Source organism: Cervus elaphus, chromosome 20, assembly GCF_910594005.1.
Source record: "Cervus elaphus chromosome 20, mCerEla1.1, whole genome shotgun sequence".
Classification (NCBI taxonomy): domain Eukaryota; kingdom Metazoa; phylum Chordata; class Mammalia; order Artiodactyla; family Cervidae; genus Cervus; species Cervus elaphus.
Genome location: NC_057834.1, coordinates 112830305 through 112853691, shown reverse-complemented (window position 1 = coordinate 112853691; position 23387 = coordinate 112830305). Strand labels below are relative to the sequence as shown.

The 23387-nt window shown below is 38.0% G+C and overlaps 1 protein-coding gene across 2 annotated transcripts in view; it reads right to left on the bottom strand.

The window, feature by feature from the left end:
* NDC1 (NDC1 transmembrane nucleoporin) overlaps positions 1-23387 on the bottom strand; it is a 58304-nt gene that overhangs the window by 16755 nt on the left and 18162 nt on the right. For both annotated transcript variants that reach the window (XM_043877142.1, XM_043877143.1), the window contains exons 7-16: positions 23146-23197; positions 20888-21023; positions 19913-20005; positions 18332-18413; positions 15735-15893; positions 11203-11448; positions 10983-11098; positions 8886-8936; positions 5965-6028; positions 5124-5224 (exon numbers count right to left, since the gene is read on the bottom strand). In XM_043877142.1, the coding sequence (XP_043733077.1) occupies positions 5124-5224; positions 5965-6028; positions 8886-8936; positions 10983-11098; positions 11203-11448; positions 15735-15893; positions 18332-18413; positions 19913-20005; positions 20888-21023; positions 23146-23197 (1100 nt within the window). The remainder of the gene's footprint in view (positions 1-5123; positions 5225-5964; positions 6029-8885; positions 8937-10982; positions 11099-11202; positions 11449-15734; positions 15894-18331; positions 18414-19912; positions 20006-20887; positions 21024-23145; positions 23198-23387) is intronic.

Sequence of the window (23387 nt, the reverse complement as noted above, 5' to 3'; positions counted from 1 at the left end):
TTGTTATTAAGAGCAAGAATCCCTTCTACATCAAAGCCAAAAACATACAACAGGACTCATATGAGTCACATGACATCCCTGTCTTACAAAACGAAGGGGCTTGTGACTATTATAATTAACTCACATCAGAACTGTCATTTAATTCAGGCCCCAGAACAGAAGCCTTCACCCATCAAACCAACCATGAAGCTATCCAGCAGTCATCCAACAAGCATTTAATAAGTAAGTACCTGTTATTTGCCACGTACCAGGTCAGATGCTAGGAATACAGAAATAAGACAAGGCCCCTGACTCTACTCGTGTCTGACTCGCTGCAACCCCATGGACCGTAACCCATTAGCCTCCTCTATCCATGGAATTCTTCAGGCAAAAATATTGAAGTGGGTTGCCTTTCCTTCTCCAGGGTAATCCTCCTGACCCAGGAATCAAACCCGGGTCTCCTGCATTGCAGGCAGATTCTTTACCAGTTGAGCCACCAGGGAAGCCTCGTACTCTGACTAAAGACAATAAAAGTGAACAATGAACATGCAGTGTAATAAAATGATAAAATGGGGGTTACAGGCGGAGACAGAGAAAATGAGAAAAAATGTGTTCTAGGCAAAGAAGGAGAGAAAAGGCATCAAGTATAGAGTTAGGTTAAGAAAATAAAATATATTTGGGGCAGGGGTGGAGGAATAGAATAGTCCACGGTGGTTATGAGACTAGAGGGCTTATGGGAAGAACTGGAGAGTGGCTGAAGTCAGAATGAAGGGTCCCTGTTAAGTCCCGGGAGCAAAAGGCCATAGTAATAATTCAGGTCAGGAATGCCAAGGGCCTGAAGTGAGGCTGAAGTAGGAGGGATGGGCAAGAGAAAGGGCAGGCGGTCAGTATGGGACTGACCCCTTAGAGTTCTGCCACATGGGTGCAACTGAAGGACCTGGCACCTAGGAGGTGAAGGAACTGGCAACAAATGGCTGAAGTGACAGACTGTGAGGTGTAACCTGGATAGGGAAAGACGTATATGTAGCTGGGGGGAGCTGAGAAACAAAGGAAGTGAAAATACCAGCAAGGACAAAGAGAGTGTACAGAGGAAGCAAAGGCATAAAAGGCTGTGCATGGGGGAGACAGGGGCTCTTACATGGCCCACAGATCTATGGATAGAATTCAGGGACCATGAACTCTGGGCTAAAAATGACATGTTTATCTTTATTAAGCTCTAATTAAAATTTAGCAATTCTTTCAATTATGAAACAGTAAATCACAATAGCATTAGTAGTTCCTCCAACTTTGCCACCAACAGAAATCATCAATATTTTCATCACACTAGTGTAATTATCGTTAAATACCATTCATCTTATCGTTACCTCAAAACGATGAGTTAGACCCATTGATGCTCAGTCACTTGGTCGTGTCCAACCCTTTGTGACCCCATGGACTATGGCCTGACAGGCTCCTCTGTCCACAGAATTCTCCAGGCAAGAATACTGGAGTGGGTTGCCATTTCCTTCTCCATAGACCCACTGATAGACCTTGTTATTTAATGTATTAATGTATCACAAACTTAATACTTTCAAAATTATATTCTAATATAACTGATTTCCTTTCTAATCTGAAAGACTTTATATTTTATGTATTTATTTTTCCCATTATTCTGGGAAAAAGTCCATGGGCCTCATCAGACTGCTAAAGGGATCTCTGGCACAAAAACATTCAAGGACTCTGGCTTAGAAGCTAGAATCCTGGAGTTTTAAGCTTTGGAGGTGGACAATACACAGGCCGATGAAGCTTGGATGACAGTCAAAGGCTGAGACTGATAACTGTGTAAAAGACTGGTGACAGAACACTCTGACATAAATCGCAGCAATACTTTTTCAATCTGTCTCCCAGAATAATGGAAATATAAACAAAAATAAATAAATGGGACGTACTTAAACTCAAAAGCTGTTGCACAGCAAAGGAAACAATAAACAAAATGAAAGACAATCCACAGATTGGGAGGAAACATTTGCAAACGATGTGACCAATAAGGGATTAGTCTCCAAAATCTACAAACAGCTCATGATGCTTAACAGCATCAAAACAAACAACCCACTCAAAAAAATGGGCAGAAGATCGAAATAGACATTTTTTCAAAGAAGACATACAGATGGCCAAGAGGTACTTGAAAAGATGTTCAACCCAGCTAATTACTAGAGAAATGCAAATCAAAGCTACAATGAGATACCATCTCACACTAGTCACAGTGGCTATCATCAAAAAATCCACAAACATTAAATGCTGGAAAAAGGGTGTGGAGAAACGGGAACCCTCCTACACTGTAGGTGGGAATGTAAATTGGTATAGCCACTCTGGAGAACTATATGGAGATTCCTTGAAGAACTAAAACCAGAGCTACCATATGACCTTGCGATCCCACTCCTGGGCACATATCCGGAGAATAACATGATCTGAAAAGATACATGCACCCCACTGTTCACTGCAGCACTCTTTACAACAGTCAAGACATGGAAGCAACCTAAATATTCATCGACAGAGGAATGGATAAAGGAGATGTTGTACATACATAAACGGAACATTACTGAGCCATTAAAAAGAATGAAATAATGCCATTTACAGCAATATGGATGGACCTAGAGACTTACTTATTGAGTGAAGTAAGTCAGAAAAAGAAGAAATATTACATGACAGCCCTTATATGTGGAATCTAAAATGAAATGATACAAATGAACTTACTTACAAAAGAGACTCAAGGGACTCTGAAAATGAGTTAATGGTTGCCCAAAGAGAAGGGGAAGGTGAAGGGAGAATTAGGGAGTTTGGGGTGGACATGTACACACTGCTATAGTTAAAATGGAGAAGCAACAAGGACCTACTGTATAGCACATGGAACTCTGCTCAATGATTTGGAGCAGCCTGGATGGGAGGGGGAGCTTAGGCTACATGTACATGTATGGCTGAGTCTCTTCACAGTTCACCTGAAACTAGCACAACATTGTTCATCGGTTATTCCCCAGGACAAAGTAAAAAGTTAAAAAAAAAAAAGGTGAGAAAGTCAAAGTGTAGGATAAATGTGGACACTGACTCACTCACGACACTCAACCATGGGATACGGGGTGGAAAGACTGCAAGGTAGTTTGCAAAATCTGATGACTGTAGAGCATGACCAAAAGGGCAACTGTGATGTTGTCTTGGGGAGAACAGATGCCACAAGCCTCACACAAGGAGCGGTTTCTGCTCCATTTAACGCTTCCCAAACTCTCAAAAATATACCTTTGCCTCTTTCTCCTCTGCCCCTCAAAAGTATTTTCCATTCAGCTCCTGTTTAAAAGTAAAAGAGCTTGAGCCTTCAATAAATCTGTAATTCATACCTTCCTAATCAAAGGTAAGAATGACTACAACCAAATAAACAAATTTGCTTTCCTTATCATACCTAGCCATAATCAACTATGAAGAATTAAGAGTTTTGATGGTGAGGAGTTGAGAAGAAAGTAATTTCGGTGCAGAATACCTCTAGGGCAATGTGATCCTTGCGAAATCAACTGTTTCAACCAGCATTTTTTAAAAAATGAAATGGAAAACATTAGAGTGGAATGAGTGGAAAACATCAGAATGAAGCACAAAATAAAGGTAAGCACTGTTCTAAGAATCTTTTATTTGTTACACACACACACACATATACACACACATCCCTCTATATTCTGAATCTAATGTACTACATATCATAGTCCAAAAAGTTTGAAAGTTACAGTTCTAAAAGTAGAGCCATTCTCTCTGAAGAAAACCCTATGTAAAAATAAAAGCCCAGCAAAAGATGGTAGACAAGTTTGGAGACTGGATATGCAGCTTTCCCTGAGGTCTATTCCACTGCTAATGCCCTGCAGTGAGATCACATTCACGTCCCAGCTCTGCCACTAAGATGTGTGTGAGATCTGAGGTAAGCCACTGCACTACCAAGCCCCTTTCATGCTTAAGACAGGGCCGAAACATCTCCACTTTACTTCACAAGATAGACTTGAAGTTGAGAAAAATAATGAAATGAAATCACTCTGTAGACTAGGGAACATTGTACTGTTGTTTTATTTTAAACTACACAACCAGAGTGATTAAAAAAAAAGGCTATGCTACGAGTACCAAAGATATACCCATAATCATGGTTACCCTAATGTGCAGTTAGATAAGCCAAATAGTAGAAGTTGTGGAAATAGTAGAAAATTCTTTCTTTACAGTAAGGTAGTTGGGAAGTGAACGCAAATACTAAAGCTATCCATGGGTATATAAATGTCTCAAATAACATACATGAGAAAGTAGGCACAAAAAGGACAAAGTGAAGGAAAAAAATCACTGGTTCTGACGTGTAAAACATTCTAAGAGGTAAAATGAACTGAGATTTGACGAAAGGAAGAGTGAAGCTTGTTTTCTCTCATATCTTAAACTGCTTCCCAAGACCCAAAGATGCACCAGTTGTTATCCCTCAAACCTAGTTCAGAAATACTTCCTCCAGAAAACCCGTACACCCAAGCCCCTACCTTCAAATGTCCCCAGCCCTCAGTATTAATACACCTCATCTGACACAGAACTAACAATAAAGGCAGTGAAAACATATCACCCAACACGAAGTCAGGAAAGGCAGCCTAATGAAAAACAAGAAGCATATATTTTATTTTTCTTCCTTTAAGCCTGGGACTAAAAAGACCTGTCAGTTTAAAACTATGCACCCAGCCTCGTAGCAAGAATCCATTGGTCCTAGCTCTATCCTCTTAAGCCTCCAGTCGATACGTAACTTCTTATTTACACAAGTAACTTAACTACAGGTCACTTTCAGAAGCTACAAATTATGTAAGGATGCAAACCTACAGTACTGAACAGAATTCCAATACCCTAAATAATCTGATTAATACCATAGGTATGTCCTACAGGTTTAATATACCTTCTCTGTTACAATAAAATTAACACTTATAAATGAATTAAAAATCTGTCATCCTAGTCTGTCTTAGACTGTAAATACCTGAGGGTGAGAAGTACCATTATTTTGACTTCCAACATGTTTTTCGTTACTCAATGTGAAATATAAGAAACAAACTGAAAAAGCTAGGCAGGGGGAGAAGACAGGACCTCTACTTCCACCCGGCCCACATATTGCCTACCTCTTGCAGCGTCAACAAAGTATTAAGAATAGCTGGTAGTGTGGTCTGGACTACGCCAAATCTATCTTCTGTAAATGATGCTGCTACTAAGTGAGACAGACCTCGAGGGGAAAAGAAGAAACAAGTTAAAAGTGAATCAAAATTAGGCAAATCCACTTGCAATACATCTATTTGAGGAAGAATTAATATTCTGAATGTATAAAAGTCTAAATAAAAAAGGGAGTAATAGTACAGAAAAAGAGGCAAAAGGGATGGAAAAGGTGCTGAACTGTAATAGTCTTCAATAAGATGAATCTGACTTATGTTCTAATAGAAAAAAGTTTTTTTAAATACTGTATTTGGCAGTGATAAAGGCTAAGAAAACAAAGCCTGATAAGGGGACAAAGTAAGGATACTTTTCATAGGGTGGTCAGGAAAGGCCTCTCTGAGGAAGTATCTATCATTTAAACACTGAGAAGGTGGTATCTGTAAGATGAAAATAAATAGTTCTTTAACAACTAAACCTAAGCTAAATATGTTTAAATACATCAAGCAAGTTACATCAACATAAGGCAATGGTTAAAAAACAATCTATTAATTGCAATTTTTTTGAAGTATAGAAAGAGATGCAAGAACTCCAGGCTCAGTTTCTCCACTTATATACAAGGAAAATTAAATTAAAATAAATTAACTAAATTAAAATAAACCTAAATAAGAAAAATTTATCTATATAAAACAAACACATAAAAATGTATCTGAAAATTCAAAGATTGAGATCAAAGTCCAGAACTGATCTTTCATTAAATACCTCAATATTTAATGAATAAATAAATCATTGTTGCAACTCACTGAGACTACTTACCTTCTAATGCCCAAATATGCATTTGGGCATCTGAAAACACAGCCTGAATAGAGGCCTCTGGGTGCTGAAATACAACAAAAACATTTAAGTCAGTTGCCCAGAAATGATCACTTCATCTAATCAATCATGTAAACTAAAATAATAAAAGCTGCCTGTTAAGAGCTAAGACCTGAAATCCTTACACATCATGATTTAACTGCAATAAAGCATCCTGCTACAACTTACTGTGTGACTCCGGCCAAGTATCTAAATCTCTATGTGCCTCAGCTTCTCATTTAAAATAAGCTATATTCCCTCAACCCACCTCAGAGCATTAACACAGAGATCATTCAAGAGAATGGTTGCATGCATGCTCAGTTGCTCAGTCGTGTCCAACTCTGCGACTCTAGGAAGTATAGCCCACCAGGCTCCTCTGTCCACGGGATTTTCTAGGCAAGAATACTAGAGTAGGTTGCCATTTCCTTCTCCAAGGGATTGAACCCGCCTCTCCTGCACTGCAGGCAGATTCTTTACTGCTGAGCCCCCAAGGAAGCCCAAAGAGAATGGCTACGAATGCTTTAAAAAAAAAAAAAAAAAAGTACTGCCTAAGTATATACTACCTCTCCTAAAGTGTCTACCCTCAACCCCACTACAAAGAAAAACCACCTAACAGTCTTTAGTACAGCAAGGTATTGTGATGTGAGACAACAACTGGCCTGTGTAAGTGGCTACCGTAATACAGCCAGTGAAGCCCATTCACAACAGCACGTTACATCTCCCACGTTAAGCAGTGGGGTCTACAACTCCTTATCCCACAGCAGACCCACCTGCAAAACCAGAATCTAAGGAGCCATTCACCTCCAGGGAAAAAGGAGATCTCATTCAGCTTCTGCTCTGCCACTTACTGGCTATGGGCCCTCAGGGTAGCTACTTGACCCCTCTGAGCCTCAAGCTTCATTCTCTGTAAGAGGAGGCCAAAAAGACACCTCACAGGAATGCTGTCACAATTAAATGAGGGGACAGTTTTTCCAGTAGTCGTGTACAGATGTCAGAGCTGGACCATAAAGAAGGCTGAGCGTCAAAGGATTGATGCTTTTGAAATTGTGGTACTGGAGAAGACTCCTGAGAGTCCCTTGGATAGCAAGGAGATCAAACAGGTCAATCCTAAAGGAAATTGACCCTGAATATTCACTGGAAGGACTGATGTTGAAGCTCCAATACTTTGGCCACCTGATGTGAAGAGTCAACTCACTGGTAAAGACCCTGTTGCTGGGAAAGATTGAGGGCAGGAGGAGAAGTGTGTGACAGAGGATGAGATGGTTGGATGGTATCACCAGTTCAGTGGATATGAATTTGAGCAAACTCCGGAAGAAAGTGAAGGACACAGAAGCCTGGCATGCTGCAATCCATGGGGGTGGCAAAGAGTCGGACACAACTTATCGACTGAACAAGTGAAAGGAGCATGGCACACGAAAGACAAAAGGTAAGTTTTCTTCCCATCCTTCTGAAACAAAGCTCTGAAGTAAAACTTCAGCCAACTGCTCTTTCTCTTGGTAGAAGATGAGACACCTTTCTCAGAGGTCTGATGGTTTTCCCAGGGCTCTAATGGAGAGCCTACAGATTATTTCTGGCAAACATTCTCGCTAGTTGCATGGATATTCCCTGCTACCACAGTGAAAAAAGTTTCAAGAACTTGAAAGGATTCTTTGCTGTATGTATCTATATTCTACCAGAGTTACTCAGATCTCTCTCACCACCAGAGTAGGATCCTCAAAGAATAAAATGAGGAATGTATGCCAATACAGACTTTCACTTCAAGACATTAATACGAGTGCGCTATTAGTTAATAATGCAGTATCTGCAAAAACAGAAAAGCTAGATTAAAATAATTAAAACAAAAATTCTTTCCCCTACACATGGGCAAAGGTTTTCCTCATCAAAGGATTAACTGACACACAACAGCTGTAGCAGTGAAAACAGGAATGAATCTTTAGCTTCTACCTCTGAGATTTACTCTCCTACAGCAGCTGGGGCAGCTACAGATAAGCTGGAAAGTCATTTAGTTTGTGGCCTAAATTACAACTTTAATCCAAAACCAGTTTAACACCTGCAGTCTAACCCAGTTATCTCTCTTCTGAACACCAAAATGGCCACAACAATGTCAGCAGGACAAATGAGCCATGAAGGATCGCCACGGATTTGCTCACTTTGCAGGAAGGGGCCACACCTTGGCACAAAGCTGCCTGCAGCCAAGAGACCCAGAAGGCCACTAGAGCCCAGCCTCGGGAAGTCACTGATGGGAGATGTGTGTCTAGGTCAGGTACTGTTTAAAGAGAGGTTTATGGAGCCCATTATACAGAGTGAAGTAAGCCAGAAAGATAAAGAACATTACAGCATACTAACACATATATATGGAATTTAGAAAGATGGTAATGATAACCCTATATGCAAAACAGAAAAAGAGACATAGATGTACAGAACAGACTTTTGGACTCTGTGGGAGAAGGTGAGGGTGGGATGTTTCAAGAGAACAGCATGTATATTATCTATAGTGAAACAGATCACCAGCCCAGGTGGGATGCATGGGACAAGTGCTTGGGCCTGGTGCACTGGGAAGACCCAGAGGAATCGGGTGGAGAGGGAGGTGGGAGGGGGGATCGGGATGGGGAATACATGTAACTCCTTGGCTGATTCATGTCAATGTATGACAAAACCCACTGCAATGTTGTGAAGTAATTAGCCTCCAACTAATAAAAATAAATGAAAAATAAATAAATTTTAAGAAATAAAAAAATAAAGAGAGGTTTAGTGAAGCATGATGCCAAGCTATTTGGCTTGCTAGGATCAAACTAAATATTGAGGAGTCTAATCCTATTTGCTACTTCACTTCTTATTTTGTTTTCTCTCCCCCCACTCCCAATGTTATAACTACATATTCTTACCTTACTGAAAAAATACATTATCAGCACTCGTTTTGATAAGAAATTCTTAACCTGATACGGAAAAACAGGGAAGAATTATCACATGAACAGTTCGATGCTACTCAAATATAATATTACACATTTCCAGGTTCTTCCGGACACTAACTTAAATGAAACACATCACACTTTACAAAGAAAGGTAAGGTAAACCACATAAGTAAATACCTTTGTACTATAAATTGGATAACCAAGACAGGCCATCTGATCTAAACTGGACTCCCATGTACACATGTCTAGCCCTCAAATTAGAGCCCTGTCATAATCAAAAAGTAGTTCTGGTGATATTTCCTAAAACCATATTCTTTCTCAATTCTCTACAACTGTCCTACCCTTTAACCTCCTAATATTAATGCCAAAAAAGACCATGTTTCCTCTACAAAAAAAAAAGATCTTAAGACAGAAGTGGTTTTCTACTAGTTGACATTTACAAGGAAAATAATTTTCTCAGTATTAAGTTAAAAGCTACATAACCCAACTGACTTGAAAGTAAATTCATGACAGCAGTATTTACACACATGGAGCCACAGGTGATGCTGAAGTTTCGTAAAATGCCTTCAGTTCTGCCCTCTCTATTAACTGAGCATTCTATCAACAAACATGTTGTTATTTCTCCCATCTTAAAAAATAAAACCCTTCCCTGGCCTCTCAACTTCCCCCAGCTATTAGCCCATTTCTCTGGTCCCCTTACAGTCAATCTCCTTTAAATTCAGATTTAGCTTCTCTGTGTCTTCCAATTCCTTTCCCAGTCTCTCTGGTACCCATGCCAGTCAGGTATTTGTTGTTACTACTCCACCCAATAGCTCTTGTCAAGGACTCAATGACCTCCATATTCCTAGCACACCAGTTCATTTTTAGTTTGAACCTCATGCTTCTTTTCAGACATAGCAGCATCTTTTCTTTTCAGCAGCATCTGACACTTCTGTCTGAAACACCCTTTTCTGGGTCCTTTCTCACCTTAATGGTGCTGGGTCTCCTTTGCTATTCCTCCTCACCTCCCAGACTTTGTCATCAAAGGGTTCCAGTTCTTGCATCTCTTTTCTTCTATATCTACACTCTCTAAAAATTTTCATGGAGTCTATGGCTTTCATGCTGTGATGACTTCCAAAATTTCAATTCTAACCTGGACTTTCCCCTAGACTCCAGATACATGTCTAATATCTTATTCAGTATTTTCACTGAATTGTCTAGTATCTCAAAATTGCTATGTCTAAAATGAGACTCATGATTTCCCTACCTCATCTCTATCAAATCTCTTTTCCAGAATCATCAGTAAGTTGCAACTCAATAAACTGCAACTACATTGTTTCAGATCCTCGGGCTAAAAGCTTCAGAATCAACACTGATTCTTTCACACCACAACTAAACCATAAGCAAATCCTATCATACCTATCTTCAGAATACACCCCGACTTTGATCACATTTTACAGTCTCCACCACCACCACTCAGGTCATCCAGAATCCGTCATCAGGTCACCAGATTACTTTAACAGCTTTACTACTGTCTCTCTGCTTCCACTCCTGCCCCCTGAGGGTCTAGTCTCAACACAACAGTACTTTCAAAATGTAAGGTTACATCATGTCATTCTTGTGGGTAAAACCATGCAGTAGTCATCCATCTCATTCAGAGAAAATTTCAGTCTTTACAACAGCTAATGAACCCGACAAGCTGCTCCAGGTGCCTGCTACCTCATCTCACCACCCAGAACTATAATACACATGCTTGCTCAGCTATCTGCCCTCACAAGAACGTAAACATACAGTCAGGGACTTTTGTTTGCTGTTTTCCCAGTATCTAAAAACACACCCAGTGTATATGAAGAAATCAATAAATATCTCTTAAATGAAAGAATTCATAGATCAAAGGCATTGCATTAGGTTAAGCCATATGAACTTGTAATTTGTACAACTCAAACCCAAATACTAGTAATTTCATATGGGTCAATTTAATATATGAAGCATTCCCAAAGTTCTATTTATTCCTGATGGCTTACTTATGTGAGATCCTTGATGTTCTCAATGCTATATGTAAATACAAATCCTATACCCATATCATCCTACCTGTTCACGTTTATTCTGAATCCATGAATAAATCACATTGGGCTGTCTCACTGTCTTACCCTCAGCACTAACAGAGGTAGATGGAGAAGGATTAGAAAATTCAGTCATTTGCTGATCTACAAAAAAAAAAAAAAAACAAACGCCAAGAAGGCAAAAACTTAGGCTATATGATTCTCTGCAACTATGACATTTCAAATTTTAGAAAATAAACGATCCTCACCAGAAGCTGAAGTCCATAATCTTGGCCCTCTTCTTGTGAGCTGAGGACTTTGAGGTGACCCATAGCTTGTGTTTACATCAAAAATTCCAGCCATCTGGTTCACTACACTAGAGCCAAATGGGGTGGCCAGGGGACTTGCAACATCAGGTGTAGATAATTTTGAGGAGAACAGTGATGTCTTAATTAATGATGGCATTGAAGGCCGAGGCATCTGGCTAGATTTGGGGGTCTGAAACGCAGTTTCTTCTGTAAAAGAACAGATCATGTGCTGAGAAGAGGCAATCTGATCAAAGTAGGCCAGAGTGGAGGTTCTCAAATTTTACACATCTCAATTCTTTGCTTAACTCATTTAACCAAGGCTCAGTAGATTGTTTCCATATAGGTTTACAATTTCAACACCCATATTTTACTACTGCATCTTGGTGACCACTTAAGGAGCTTTATACATCTTTTTCTGTCAGACTGGTTCAGCCTCTCTCAGTTTTTTACCCTAAACAGATATCTTCATCTTCAAGGTCAATTTCTCCAACTCTAAGCTGCACTGAACGAACTTATATTTTATTTTTAAATGGCAACACTATATTGCATTAGTATATGCCCTGGGTTATTGTATATTCTTACTGTAACCATTACTTGGCTAAATCAAATCTACAGTGTGAAAATGTACAGAGCACTAACCTTATCCCATTTTCCCGAGTTCTTTAAAGTTAACAAAAGTCACACCAGTGATTAACTTGTCCAGGATATATACACATCTGTTCTATAAACAGCTTCTTCAAAAATTATCTTATAACTCTACCAATTATAGTCTCTTATACAAAAATAACATCTTTCTGCCACTCCAACACAAAGACAATAAATTATACTAGTATTCTATCTTTTTAATAAAACTGGCATAAGACACTAAACATTTATAAGAACCAAATTTTCACTACATGACTTTTTAAGGGTAAATGACAATAAGAAATAGCTAAAGAATCAATTTAAAGATTAAAACTGGTGGGGTTTCTTTTAATATTTTTTTTTTAAATTCTATTTATTTATTTGACTTCACCAAGTCTTAGTTCCCACACTCAGGATCTTTGATCTTCATTGCAGCATGTGGGATCTACTTCCCCAGCCAGGAATTGAACCCGGGCCCCCTGAACTGGGAGCGCAGTCCTAGTCACTGGACCCCCAGGGAAGTCCCAAGATCAGTGCTTTTAAGTTTTGTAATCATTCCTCAAATTAAAGGCAAATTCTGACTGATGGAATATGACAACAATTTAAAGAAATGACTAATCCATATTTGCTCAGACCCAGGATCCCCTCAACTCAGAATTACAATGATCTTTCTAAAATGCTAATTTAATGAAACTATAACTATTCAAATTCTCTAATGGCTCCACATCTTTACAGGACCAACTTTAAACTCGTCCTTTCATTATCACGCATCATCCTACTCATTCAGACTTCCTTTTAATAGTTACACTGTCTTGTCATCGTTTGCATGCCTCCCACTAAAAGGTCAGGCCCAAGAATGTTTCTGCATCTTTCATTCTTTGGTAGTGCTTGGTACATGGCAGTCATTCAGTAAATACTTGTTGAAAAAATAAATGCTAATCTGAATGTTGACAACATCTGAAACACCAGCAGAATCTTTTAAAACCTGACATTCATGAACTTATCTAGATCACTTTTCTTCTGCAATCTCTTTGTGTGTGGTCTATGAAGCCAGCAGAATAATGAAATCAAAGTCAGAGATATGTTTCCTTTGGCCCATATACTGATTTTTTTATATATCAAGATTAGTCATCAATGTAAAAAGTGGTAGATTTCCCCCAAAACTTCTTCAGCTGTCTCTTTAAAAGAAAAAAAAAGACCAGAAGTTCAGATTGTTGTTGTTGTTCAGTCACTCAGTCCTATCTAACTCTGCAACCCCATGGACTGCAGTACACCAGGCTTCCCTGTCCATCACCATCTCCTGGAGTTTGCTCAAACACATGACCATCGAGTCAGTGATGCCATCCAACCATCTCATCCTCTGTTGTCCCCTTCTCCTCCTGTCTTCAATCTTTCCCAGCATCAGCGTCTTTTCCAATGAGTCAGCTCTTCAAATCAGCTGGCCAGAGTATTGGAGCTTCAGCATCAGTCCTTCCAATGAATATTCAGGATTGATTTCCTTTAGGATTGACTGGTTTGATCTCCATGCTGTCTAAGGGACTCTCAAGACTCTTCTCCAACACCACAGTTCAAAAGCATCAATTCTTCAGCGCTCAGCCTTCTTTACGGTTCAACTCTCACATCTATACATGACTACTGGAAGAACCATAGCTTTGACTATAAGGACCTTTGTCAGCAAAGTAACGTCTCTGCTTTTTAATATGCAATGTTTGTCATAGCTTTTCTTCCAAGGAGCAAGTGTCTTTTAATCTCATGGCTGCAGTCACCATCTGCAGTGATTCTGGAGCCCAAGAAAATAAAGTCTGTCACTGTTACCATTGTTTCCCCATCTATTTGCCATGAAGTGATGGGACTGGATGCCATGATATTAGTTTTTTGAATGTTGAGTTTTAAGCCAGCTTTTTCACTCTCCTCTTTCACCTTCATCAAGTGGTTCTTTAATTCCTCTTCACTTTCTGCCATAAGGGTGGTGTCATCAGCATATCTGAGGTTACTGATATTTCTCCTGGCAATCTTGATTCCAGCTTGTGCTTTATCCAGACTGGCATTTCACATGATGTACTCTGCATATAAGTTAAATAAGCAGGGTGACAATATACAGCTTTGAAGTACTCCTTTCCCAATTTGGAACCAGTCTGTTGTTCCTGGTTCTAAGTGCTGCTTCTTGACCCACATCTAGATTTCTCAGGTGACAGGTAAGGTGGTCCGGTATTCCCATCTCTTCAAGAATTTTCCACAGTTTGTTGTGATCCACACAGTCAAAGGCTTTAGAACAGTCAATGAAGCAGAAGTAGATGTTTTTCTGGAATTCTCATGCTTTTTCTGTGATCCAGCAGATCTTGGCAATTTGATCTCCGGTTCCTCTGCCTTTTCTAAACCCAACTTATGTATCTGGAAGTTCTTGATTCACATACTGTTGAAGCCTAGCTTGAAGGATTTTGAGAATTACCTTGCTAGCATGTGAAATGAGTGCAACTGTGCGGTAGTTTGAACATTCTTCGGCATTCTTTCTTTGGGATTGGAATGAAAACTGACCTTTTCCAGTCCTGTGGCCACTGCTGAGTTTTCCAAATGTGCTGGCATAGTGAATGCAGCACTTTCACAGTGTATTCTCTTAGAATTTGAAACAGCTCAGCTGGAATTCCATCACTACCACTAGCTTTGTTCATAGTGATGTTTCCTAAGGCCCACTTGACTTTGTACTCCAGGATGTCTGGCTCTAGACGAGTAATTACACCATCATGGTTATCTGGGCCGTTATGATTTTTTTTGTATAGTTCTTCTGTATATTCTTGCCACCTTGTATTAAGATCTTCTGCTTCTGTTAGGTCCATACCACTTCTTTTATCATGCCCATCCTTGCATGAAATGTTCCCTTGATATCTGCAATTTTCCTGAAGAGATCTCTAGTCTCTCCCATTCTACTGTTTTCCTCTATTTCTTTGCACTGTTGACTTAGGAAAGTTTTCTTACCTCTCTTTGCTATTCTATGGAACTCTGCATTCAGATGGGTATATCTTTCCTTTTCTCCTTTGCCTTCTGCTTCTCTTTTTTTCTCAGTTATTTGTAAGGCCTCCTCAGACAATCATTTTGCCTTTTTGCATTTCTTCTTCTTGGGGATGGTTTTGATAATTGCCTCCTGTACAATGTTACAAACCTCCAGTATCAGAAGTTCAGATACTGGGTCCAAATTCTCACATGGGAACCATGAATCAAAGCTAACCCATAGTTTTCCATTTCAGATGAAGCCTATGCCCCCAAGTTTACCATGGTCCTCACCCAGCTAGTTCTGCCCATTTTCTTTAAATGCCTGGTTCCCAAGGCATCAGAACATTAAGTCTTTTTCTCAGTCTTACATTCCTAAGTATCACCTACTTAAGGTGTTTCGTGAAATAGCATAGGTTTCTCCACCTCTACTTCTTCCTCTTAGCTTTCATCTTTCGAACATTTAGCTACCTTAAAACAATTAATGTGACGCCCCCATCCCTAAATCACTGAGTCACTTCAGCTGCTTCTCTCTGGCACTCCAGCAATTTTTTACCTCTGGGATACTGCAATCAGAACAGCATCCACTACTACTTGTAAAGATTCACTTGGCTCTGTATTAGGGTAAACTGAAGTATTCTGTTTAATGACAAACATGTGTTAGCCTGTTTAACACTACCACCACAATGAACTTAATTTTTTCAATCTACAATGATACTCAGGCTGCCTTCTTGGTTCAGTTCAATATCCCATACATTGGATCAATTCTGCCTAAAAATATATACTTCACACTTACATACAATCTAATCCTTAGACTACCTACTGTTATCTTTCTTATGAAACAGAGTGTAAGTGCTTTCCCCTCTCTTAGTGTACGGAGTTACCTGGAGAATTCAATTTCTTAGCTTCCACTGGGTACGATGAAGACATCACTCTCCCATTTGTAGCAGCAGCTTCTTGGCAGAGCACAAGTTTCTGAGTCATATCATTTAAAAGATTCAAACACTCTCTTGAAATAGCTGTCCAGTTGTGGGGATGTCCACCTAAGAGGTCCAAATATCAGCTTTTAAAATGAAGATAATCTTATAGTATCCTCTCAAAATGGGGAGAAATATCAATGAGAAATGCTTATTACACTTTGCAGTAGGGCCCACTTTTCTACTATTAAGTCATTATTTATACTCAAGCCATCTAGTAACAGAAATTCAATAAATATCTGGGTGAAATAATTTTCCTAAAAGTCTACAAAACAAAATTTGCTATTTTACCATTAAAAAAAACAAAAACACAACTCTCAAATTGATTGCTAAAATAAAGCCAAACACGGGAACACGATTTGAGTGAAATAGACCCAGGTTACTTCACTAGCAATACTGAATGGACCAAAGACTAAGACACTGACCATGTCTAATGAGATGCACCCCATGGCCCCCAGTGACCTCTAAACTGCTTGGCTGACCTACTGTGCTTCCTTACATTTTCATTTGCAAAAGAGCCCCTATTTGCAATTGTATCTACATAAGCGACACATTATTTGATAGTGATCATACTTTATACTTAGAGGGTTTATGAATCTGCTATCCCACTAATTTAAATTACTGTGATCCACACTCTTAATTCTTTTCTCACTATCTTTTGATTTCTAAAACCTTTATCTCCTATAGCTGTCATGTAAAATCAACTGTGCTTCACTGTGTGTTCAGAACAGCAGAGGAATCCACTGAAAACTGTTTTCTCCATCCTGGGTGCCAAATAAATCATTCTCTCTTCACTTAGGTCCCTCCTTAAATCTTTCCCTCTATTTACAGCTCAAAAGAGAAATACCACTTAACCTGAAAACAAACACAATACTTCAACAATAGGCCCCAGGATGTTTTATTCTGCTGTAACTTAGGACCATAAACTATTTCATGGTCCAATTACATTTTTTTCTTCCAGTTTTGAGATATAATTGACACACAGCATTGTATCAGGTTTAAGGTATATACAGCCTAATGATCTGACTTCCATATATCATGAAATGGTAATCACGGTAAGTTTAGCAAACATCAATCATCTCTGACACATACAAATTAAACAAATAGGAAAAAAAAAAACATTTTTCCTTGTGATGAAAACTCTTAGGATTTACACTCAATATCTTTCATATATAATATACAGCAGTGTTAATTATATTTATCATATTGCACATACATCCCTAGTACTTACTTATCTTATAACTGAGTTTGTGCTTTTTGATTGCCTTCATCTAATTCCCTCTCCTCTACCCTTCACCTCTGGTAACCACAAATCTCATCTCTATCTCTCTGCCCAGTTAATAATATGTCCTTTGGCAGAGAACAGGCCACCTCGTTACAGTTTACTTGAATATCTGGTGAAAACATTTAGTGTATAGGGAATTCTTAAGTAAACCTAAGCCTACTAGAAAGAATTGCTACAGTTAATTTTCATAGCATCAGCAGTGGATTTTTTTTCATAGTGGGAAAGACTGAGGGCAAAAGGAGAAGGGGAAACAGAGGATGAGACGGTTAGATGGCATCACCAACTCAATGGGCATGAATTTGAGCAAACTCAGGGAGATGGTGAAGGACAGGGAAGCCAGATGTGCTGCAGTTCATGGGGTCTCAGAGTAGAATATGACTTGGTGACTGAACAACACAAAAGGAGATAAATATAAATATAAAAATTTATATTTTTATATAACTGGATTTTATTACCATGTAGCATGTAACTATAGGTTTATTTTATAATGTGGGAATTGACAAGTTTGGCCAAATAATGAAAAGCTTATTAGAGAGATATAAAGCCACCCGGTTCTCTCCCCAGTGGTGCTGGGCTGGAAGGTTTTCCTTCTAACAATTAGGCGGAGCATTACTGGCACAGCTGCAACCTTGAGGAGCTTGGCAAGTAACAATGGAGAATTGTTCCATAGCTGCCAAGAGCATCCTTGGACAGATCACCATCAAATCTAGTTCCTTTTCACACTCCTTTTTACAGGGAGGCAAAGGAGCACAGCCAGAATAGGGAGCTCTGCATTAAGAGTCAAGCAACAGAATTTCTTAAATCCAACTCTTGACATTAACTTTATTAAGCCACTTAATCTCTCTTGAGACTTAGGTCCTCTATCAGAGAATCAGACCACGTGGTTTTTAAGACCCTTTGTAGCATTAAAACTTCCGGGATTCTTAAACTGTGCCTTTCTGCTCTGAAACTGTCAGCCTACCTCACAATTTCTCTAGGTGAAGGGAAGAGGGGGGCTGAAGGAAATAACATAAAAGTTGAAAAATACTTTCCCTAGAAACATAATTTTTAACCACAACAATGTGAACACTTAGCTGTATAAGATTCAAATCGATACTTTAACAGACTCACTGACGTGTGATGTTTTAATAAATACATCTCACTCACCAAAAATTTTAAGTAGATTGCTTTCTGCACACACATACTCAATTCCTATTAGGTCTATTACTTTTAGCAATACCTGGTTGGCTAAGGCTAAAAACTTCTTGTCTTCGTGAAGGAGAGTATTGAGAAAGCAACATCAGGTCCTGCAGAGCCAAATACTGAAAGGAAAGAAAATACACATTATTTAATTTTTTTACTCTCTATATAAAATCTTATTTATGAATGGGGCTCAACACTACATATCCAAGGGGAAATCAGTTGAAATTTTTCATGAAGTGAAAAACCATAACTTTTCCTTCAAGACTTTCACTTCCCTGCCTCTACCCTCCGTAGGCTACCCTAGTCACTATGGGCTCCAGCTACCAAGGAACTACAGAAAGGAGCTGTTCCTTTCCACCTTGTGGTGGGAAACATAAAACGTCACTGCCTCCTGGAACTTCCCTGTCCTCCCTGACAAAAACACACCCACACAGCTCTCAACCGCTGTGCTGGCTGTAATTTATACTAAGTGCCTACTTACCTGTCTCACCTGGTACCAGCCACCAAGCTGTGAGGCAGGGACAACACCCTGCTCACTACCACATCCAAAGGTAGTACCCAGCACGCAGGAGATACACAACATACTCTGTGCTTTTTTATGATGTATCTTCATCTTGTTCCCTGACAAACCACTTTACTCATCATTCAAGACACCATCCCTTCCGTGAAGGTTTCTTGTTTGGGTCCCAAGCAGAGTAAGTGGTTCCCGTTGCACTTACACAGTAAATTTTCATTATTTTGTGTATCTGCCTTATCCATTAGGTTGTGCTCTGCCTTATTCATCATTACACCCTAAGCAACTAGCAGTGACTGACATGTGCCCAATAATTACAGATCTGTTAAATAACCAAATGAGTATTTGATATTTTTGTTTATCTAATAAACTAATCATAATTGATATTTAAGGGTAATTAGAACCTCAGTGGGTCATTTTCTTATTAGTTTACAACTTTTCTAGAGTGTAATCCAAACTCTAGGTTCTACCTTAATTCTTTTTTAAGTACTAAGAACTCTTAACAAGATCACATATATTTTATACTTCTACTTTAAAATTTCAAAATCAAAATAATTTATTCTCACTTAGGTTGATTTAGAAACATGTTACAAATTCTTTAGACTTTTGATTAAAATTTGTTTCAGATCATCATCATTCAAACTTTAAGAGAGTTCATTAATATGTACTCTCTGTTTGATCATAACAAACTTTCTTTGATTATAACAGTCAACGATACTATATGAGTGAAAATATTTCCTAATCCAATGATTAAAAAAAAAGTGTTTTGTTTTGCTACCATGAGGAATTTGTGAAAAACCAATGTATATATATTGTATATCATTATATTTCATACTTGAAATATTTTTCTATCTCTCCTAAACATAGAAATAGTCTAGCTTATACACATACATTGCAATATATATTTGCATTTTAGTCACCTGGAATGAAAGCTGGAAAAAGTAATAACATTCAATGTAGCATGTAGCTGATTTTTACAATACTTTTTACAGTATTAGAATACTCTAGACCTTCAAAAAATATAAATATGTTAAATATGAAGATCATTCCATAAGATAAGTTAGAGATGACTGTGTAAATACACAAAATGCATAGCTCTGGTACCTTTATGATGAGAGGAGGATTGCTGTTTAAAACTTTTGGGAGGCATTCATCTGAGTCTTCTGAAAATGGTGGTTGAACAGGGAACAGATGAGCCTATCAAATATAATTAAACACAAAGACTATGCAATGACTTGTTTTCATGACAAATTACATTCAGTATATTAGCACTAATGACATTCAGTATATTTACCACTATTTGCAATTCATTATAAAGAAGACAAGACAACCAAATTTAACATCTTTAGTGTTCCTTACAAAAACAGGTAGCATTAAAGTTATATATACTCAAATACACTACCTTCTAAAATGTTACTTTCCCAAAATTACTAGATCCCTGGCTTCCAATAATATAAACAAATTTAAGAAACAAAAATTCTCTGAAGCCACTGAAGGATACAAATCTACAGAAGTGGTAAAATAAAACAGAAACACTCATTTTCTAAGACAAACAGTTGAATGATGAAGACAATGCTATTCCTATTCTTTAAAATCATTTCTTCAATATAAATTCTAAAATTTCCTTCAAAGAATACATATTTTTATTGCCTTATATTTAAATATTTTAATAGTATCTATATCAGTAGCATATAAACTTAATTAAAAATGCAGGCCAATCTAGTATATGCTCATAGAGAAATGGAAACTTTCCAAAGAGAATTACACTAGAGATAACTCATAGCCAAGTTTAACTAACTGTTCCTTCAGTTTAGTTTTCTAATATTAAGAATAAATACTAAAAAAAAAAAAAAAAGAATAAATACTAATACTTTTCCTCAGGAAAAAAAAACAAAACAAAAAACACTATAATTAAATGATGGTTATAACTGACGCATTTATTGTGAAGTCTCAGGAAAAAACCAAAACCCAACTTTGCAAAATGGCTTTGGGCACAACAACATGCTGATGAGTGTGCTACCAAAAATAAACCTCTGCACTCCAAAACAGAAAAGTACTGACAAAAAACTCAATACTAACCTCTGTGGCATAGATTTTGAAGAGTAGCCATGAGATGTACCAAGTCATCAGGACAAAGGCACCACACAGCCAGACATGATAGAGTAACGAGAGATTCAAGAGGCCACTCACAGTGTCAAGAGGCCTATGAAACTGCCTATGAAAACAGAAATCACTATTTAATCCTGTGGGAAGACTACAATATAAGCATTTAAGAGACCTGGGGCCCCATACTGAGAAGCAAATCCTATTTCTAAACAATAATGGTGACAAATTCCTCTTCTTTTGTACTCTATACAGTTCTTTCACTAATACTTTCTTTTTTTTTTTAAAACTAATACTTTCTTATTAAGTACACAAGGGAGCCTTGAGGGAAGAGCAGACCTAAACTGGCTCTCAGTTTCCTGCATTTCAAATCCTCAATGTCATTTTCTATGACAGAGGAAGACTCCCCAAGAGGCTGGGTAAAATTTAGTATTGTTGTTTTGTAGCTTGATACTTAAAAACAATTCAACAAGATTAGCACCTCTCCTGGACCAGATTTCAACTCTACCTGTATATGCATAAACAGTTTCATAATAGTTAAGGGCACAAAGTACTATCTAAAAACAACAAACTCTACTTTTAAAACAATTTAACAAACTCTGTTAGAAAGCTAAATAAAGAGAACACAGGCAATCTTACCAAAACCTTGAACAGCTCAATTTGCAATGTCATCATAATTCTACAAACAGACACTTAGCAACTGTGAAAATAGGACTGGAACTTCTGACTCTGCTATTTGTAAATGCTGTGATTCTGTTAATCACTTGACCTAACCTACCCTCAGTTTCCTCATCCATATGTTGGCATAATCTCTTCCTTCTACCTCTTAGGGCTTTTAGGAGATTTAGAACAGTTTGTGTTAGGAGTGCCCAGCATAGTGCTTGACACTCCTTGGGGCTGGGAGAGGGAGGGGGGGAAATAATGTTTTTTTCTGCTTTTAAATAAACATTATTGAGGACCTGGCAAACATTAAGACCAGAATACCATACACTGTCATATAAGCAAAACATTTTTTAAGGGAAAAGAGGAAAAAACTATTATGTTAAATTTCTATCAAATATCATTCTTTTTCTATTTGACCAAGTTTAAAATCTGGGCTAAGATAATAAGTGACCTGCCCATTTGGTTTCATATCTAGTGATTAAGCAGAAGACAAAAGTAAATTTTACCAAGAAACTTTTACAAGTTAGGAAATGAAATCTACAGTGCAGAAATCATAATATTGCAAACATTCATAAATGCCAATATTCTCACTTCTCTGAAGTGGTAGTAGTTAAGGGACCTCCCTGGTGGTCCAGTGGCTAAGATTCCATGCTCCCAGTGCAGGGGACCCAGGTACGATTCCTGGTCAGGGAGCTAGATCTCACATGCCACAACTAAGACCTGGCACAGTCAAATAAGTAAAGAAATATTTTTTAAAACGACAATGAAAGTGTTATTTTTTTTTAAGTGGTAGTAGTTAAGATCATATAAAAAGTATTATGGTGGAATAACCAATAATTAAAAGAACAAATACTAATAAAGAAGTTTGTATTTTTTTGCCAAATAAAAATTAAAGCTTTACCTATGTGCAAAGTGCACATGGAAACAACGGGAACAATAAACCCAGTGCTGTCACTCCACTGCTACTTAGGAACTTCAACTGGCCACATGACCCAACTCAAATCTGGTTTCCTCACAGGCAAAATTAAGAGTAAAACCACAAAAAAAAAAAAAAAAAAGAGTAAAACCACAGTATGGTGCTTATCTATTATAACATAGCATAGAATGATTATTGAGGAGAGAAACAAGAGAGGTATGCCTATAGAACTCAAGTCCACTTATATAAAAGCTATATCTAACAAAAAAGGAATTATCACTGCTTATTTTGGGGGAAGGGAACTGGGTGACTAGAAACTGGGTCCAACAGAGTCACTGTATACCCTTCTATATACCATTGGCATTTTAAATTATGTGAATTATATATATATATATTCAAAAATGAATACAATTCTTTTAATAATATTTTTTTGGCCATGCTGCATGTGGGATCTTAGTTCTCCCACCAGGGATCGAATCCATGCCCTCTGCAATGGCAGCATGAAGCCATAAACCACTGGATCGCCAGGGAAGCCTCTGAATACAATTTTCTTTCATGTAAAGGCTAAATTTAAATAAAACATCTGCAAAGTAGCAAACTAAAAGGATGGAAACAATTAAGATAATTCAAATTAGACTTTTCATGTGACACTTACTCATCTACCCGAAGGTCCATGGCAGTGCTAATCCAAGCTTTGGGAATATGGCCTGAGAGAGGGGAAAAAAAAAAACAAAACCATGCTATAATTATAAAAAATTAACAAAATAAACCAACATGCTTTGGAATATGAGATTGATGAGATGACCAAGTAGACACAAAGACCTCAGTCAAAATGCTAGAGTTGGATTAGGAATGGGCAGGAAAAGAGAGTAATTTCTAGACAGCCCTTGCTTTTGC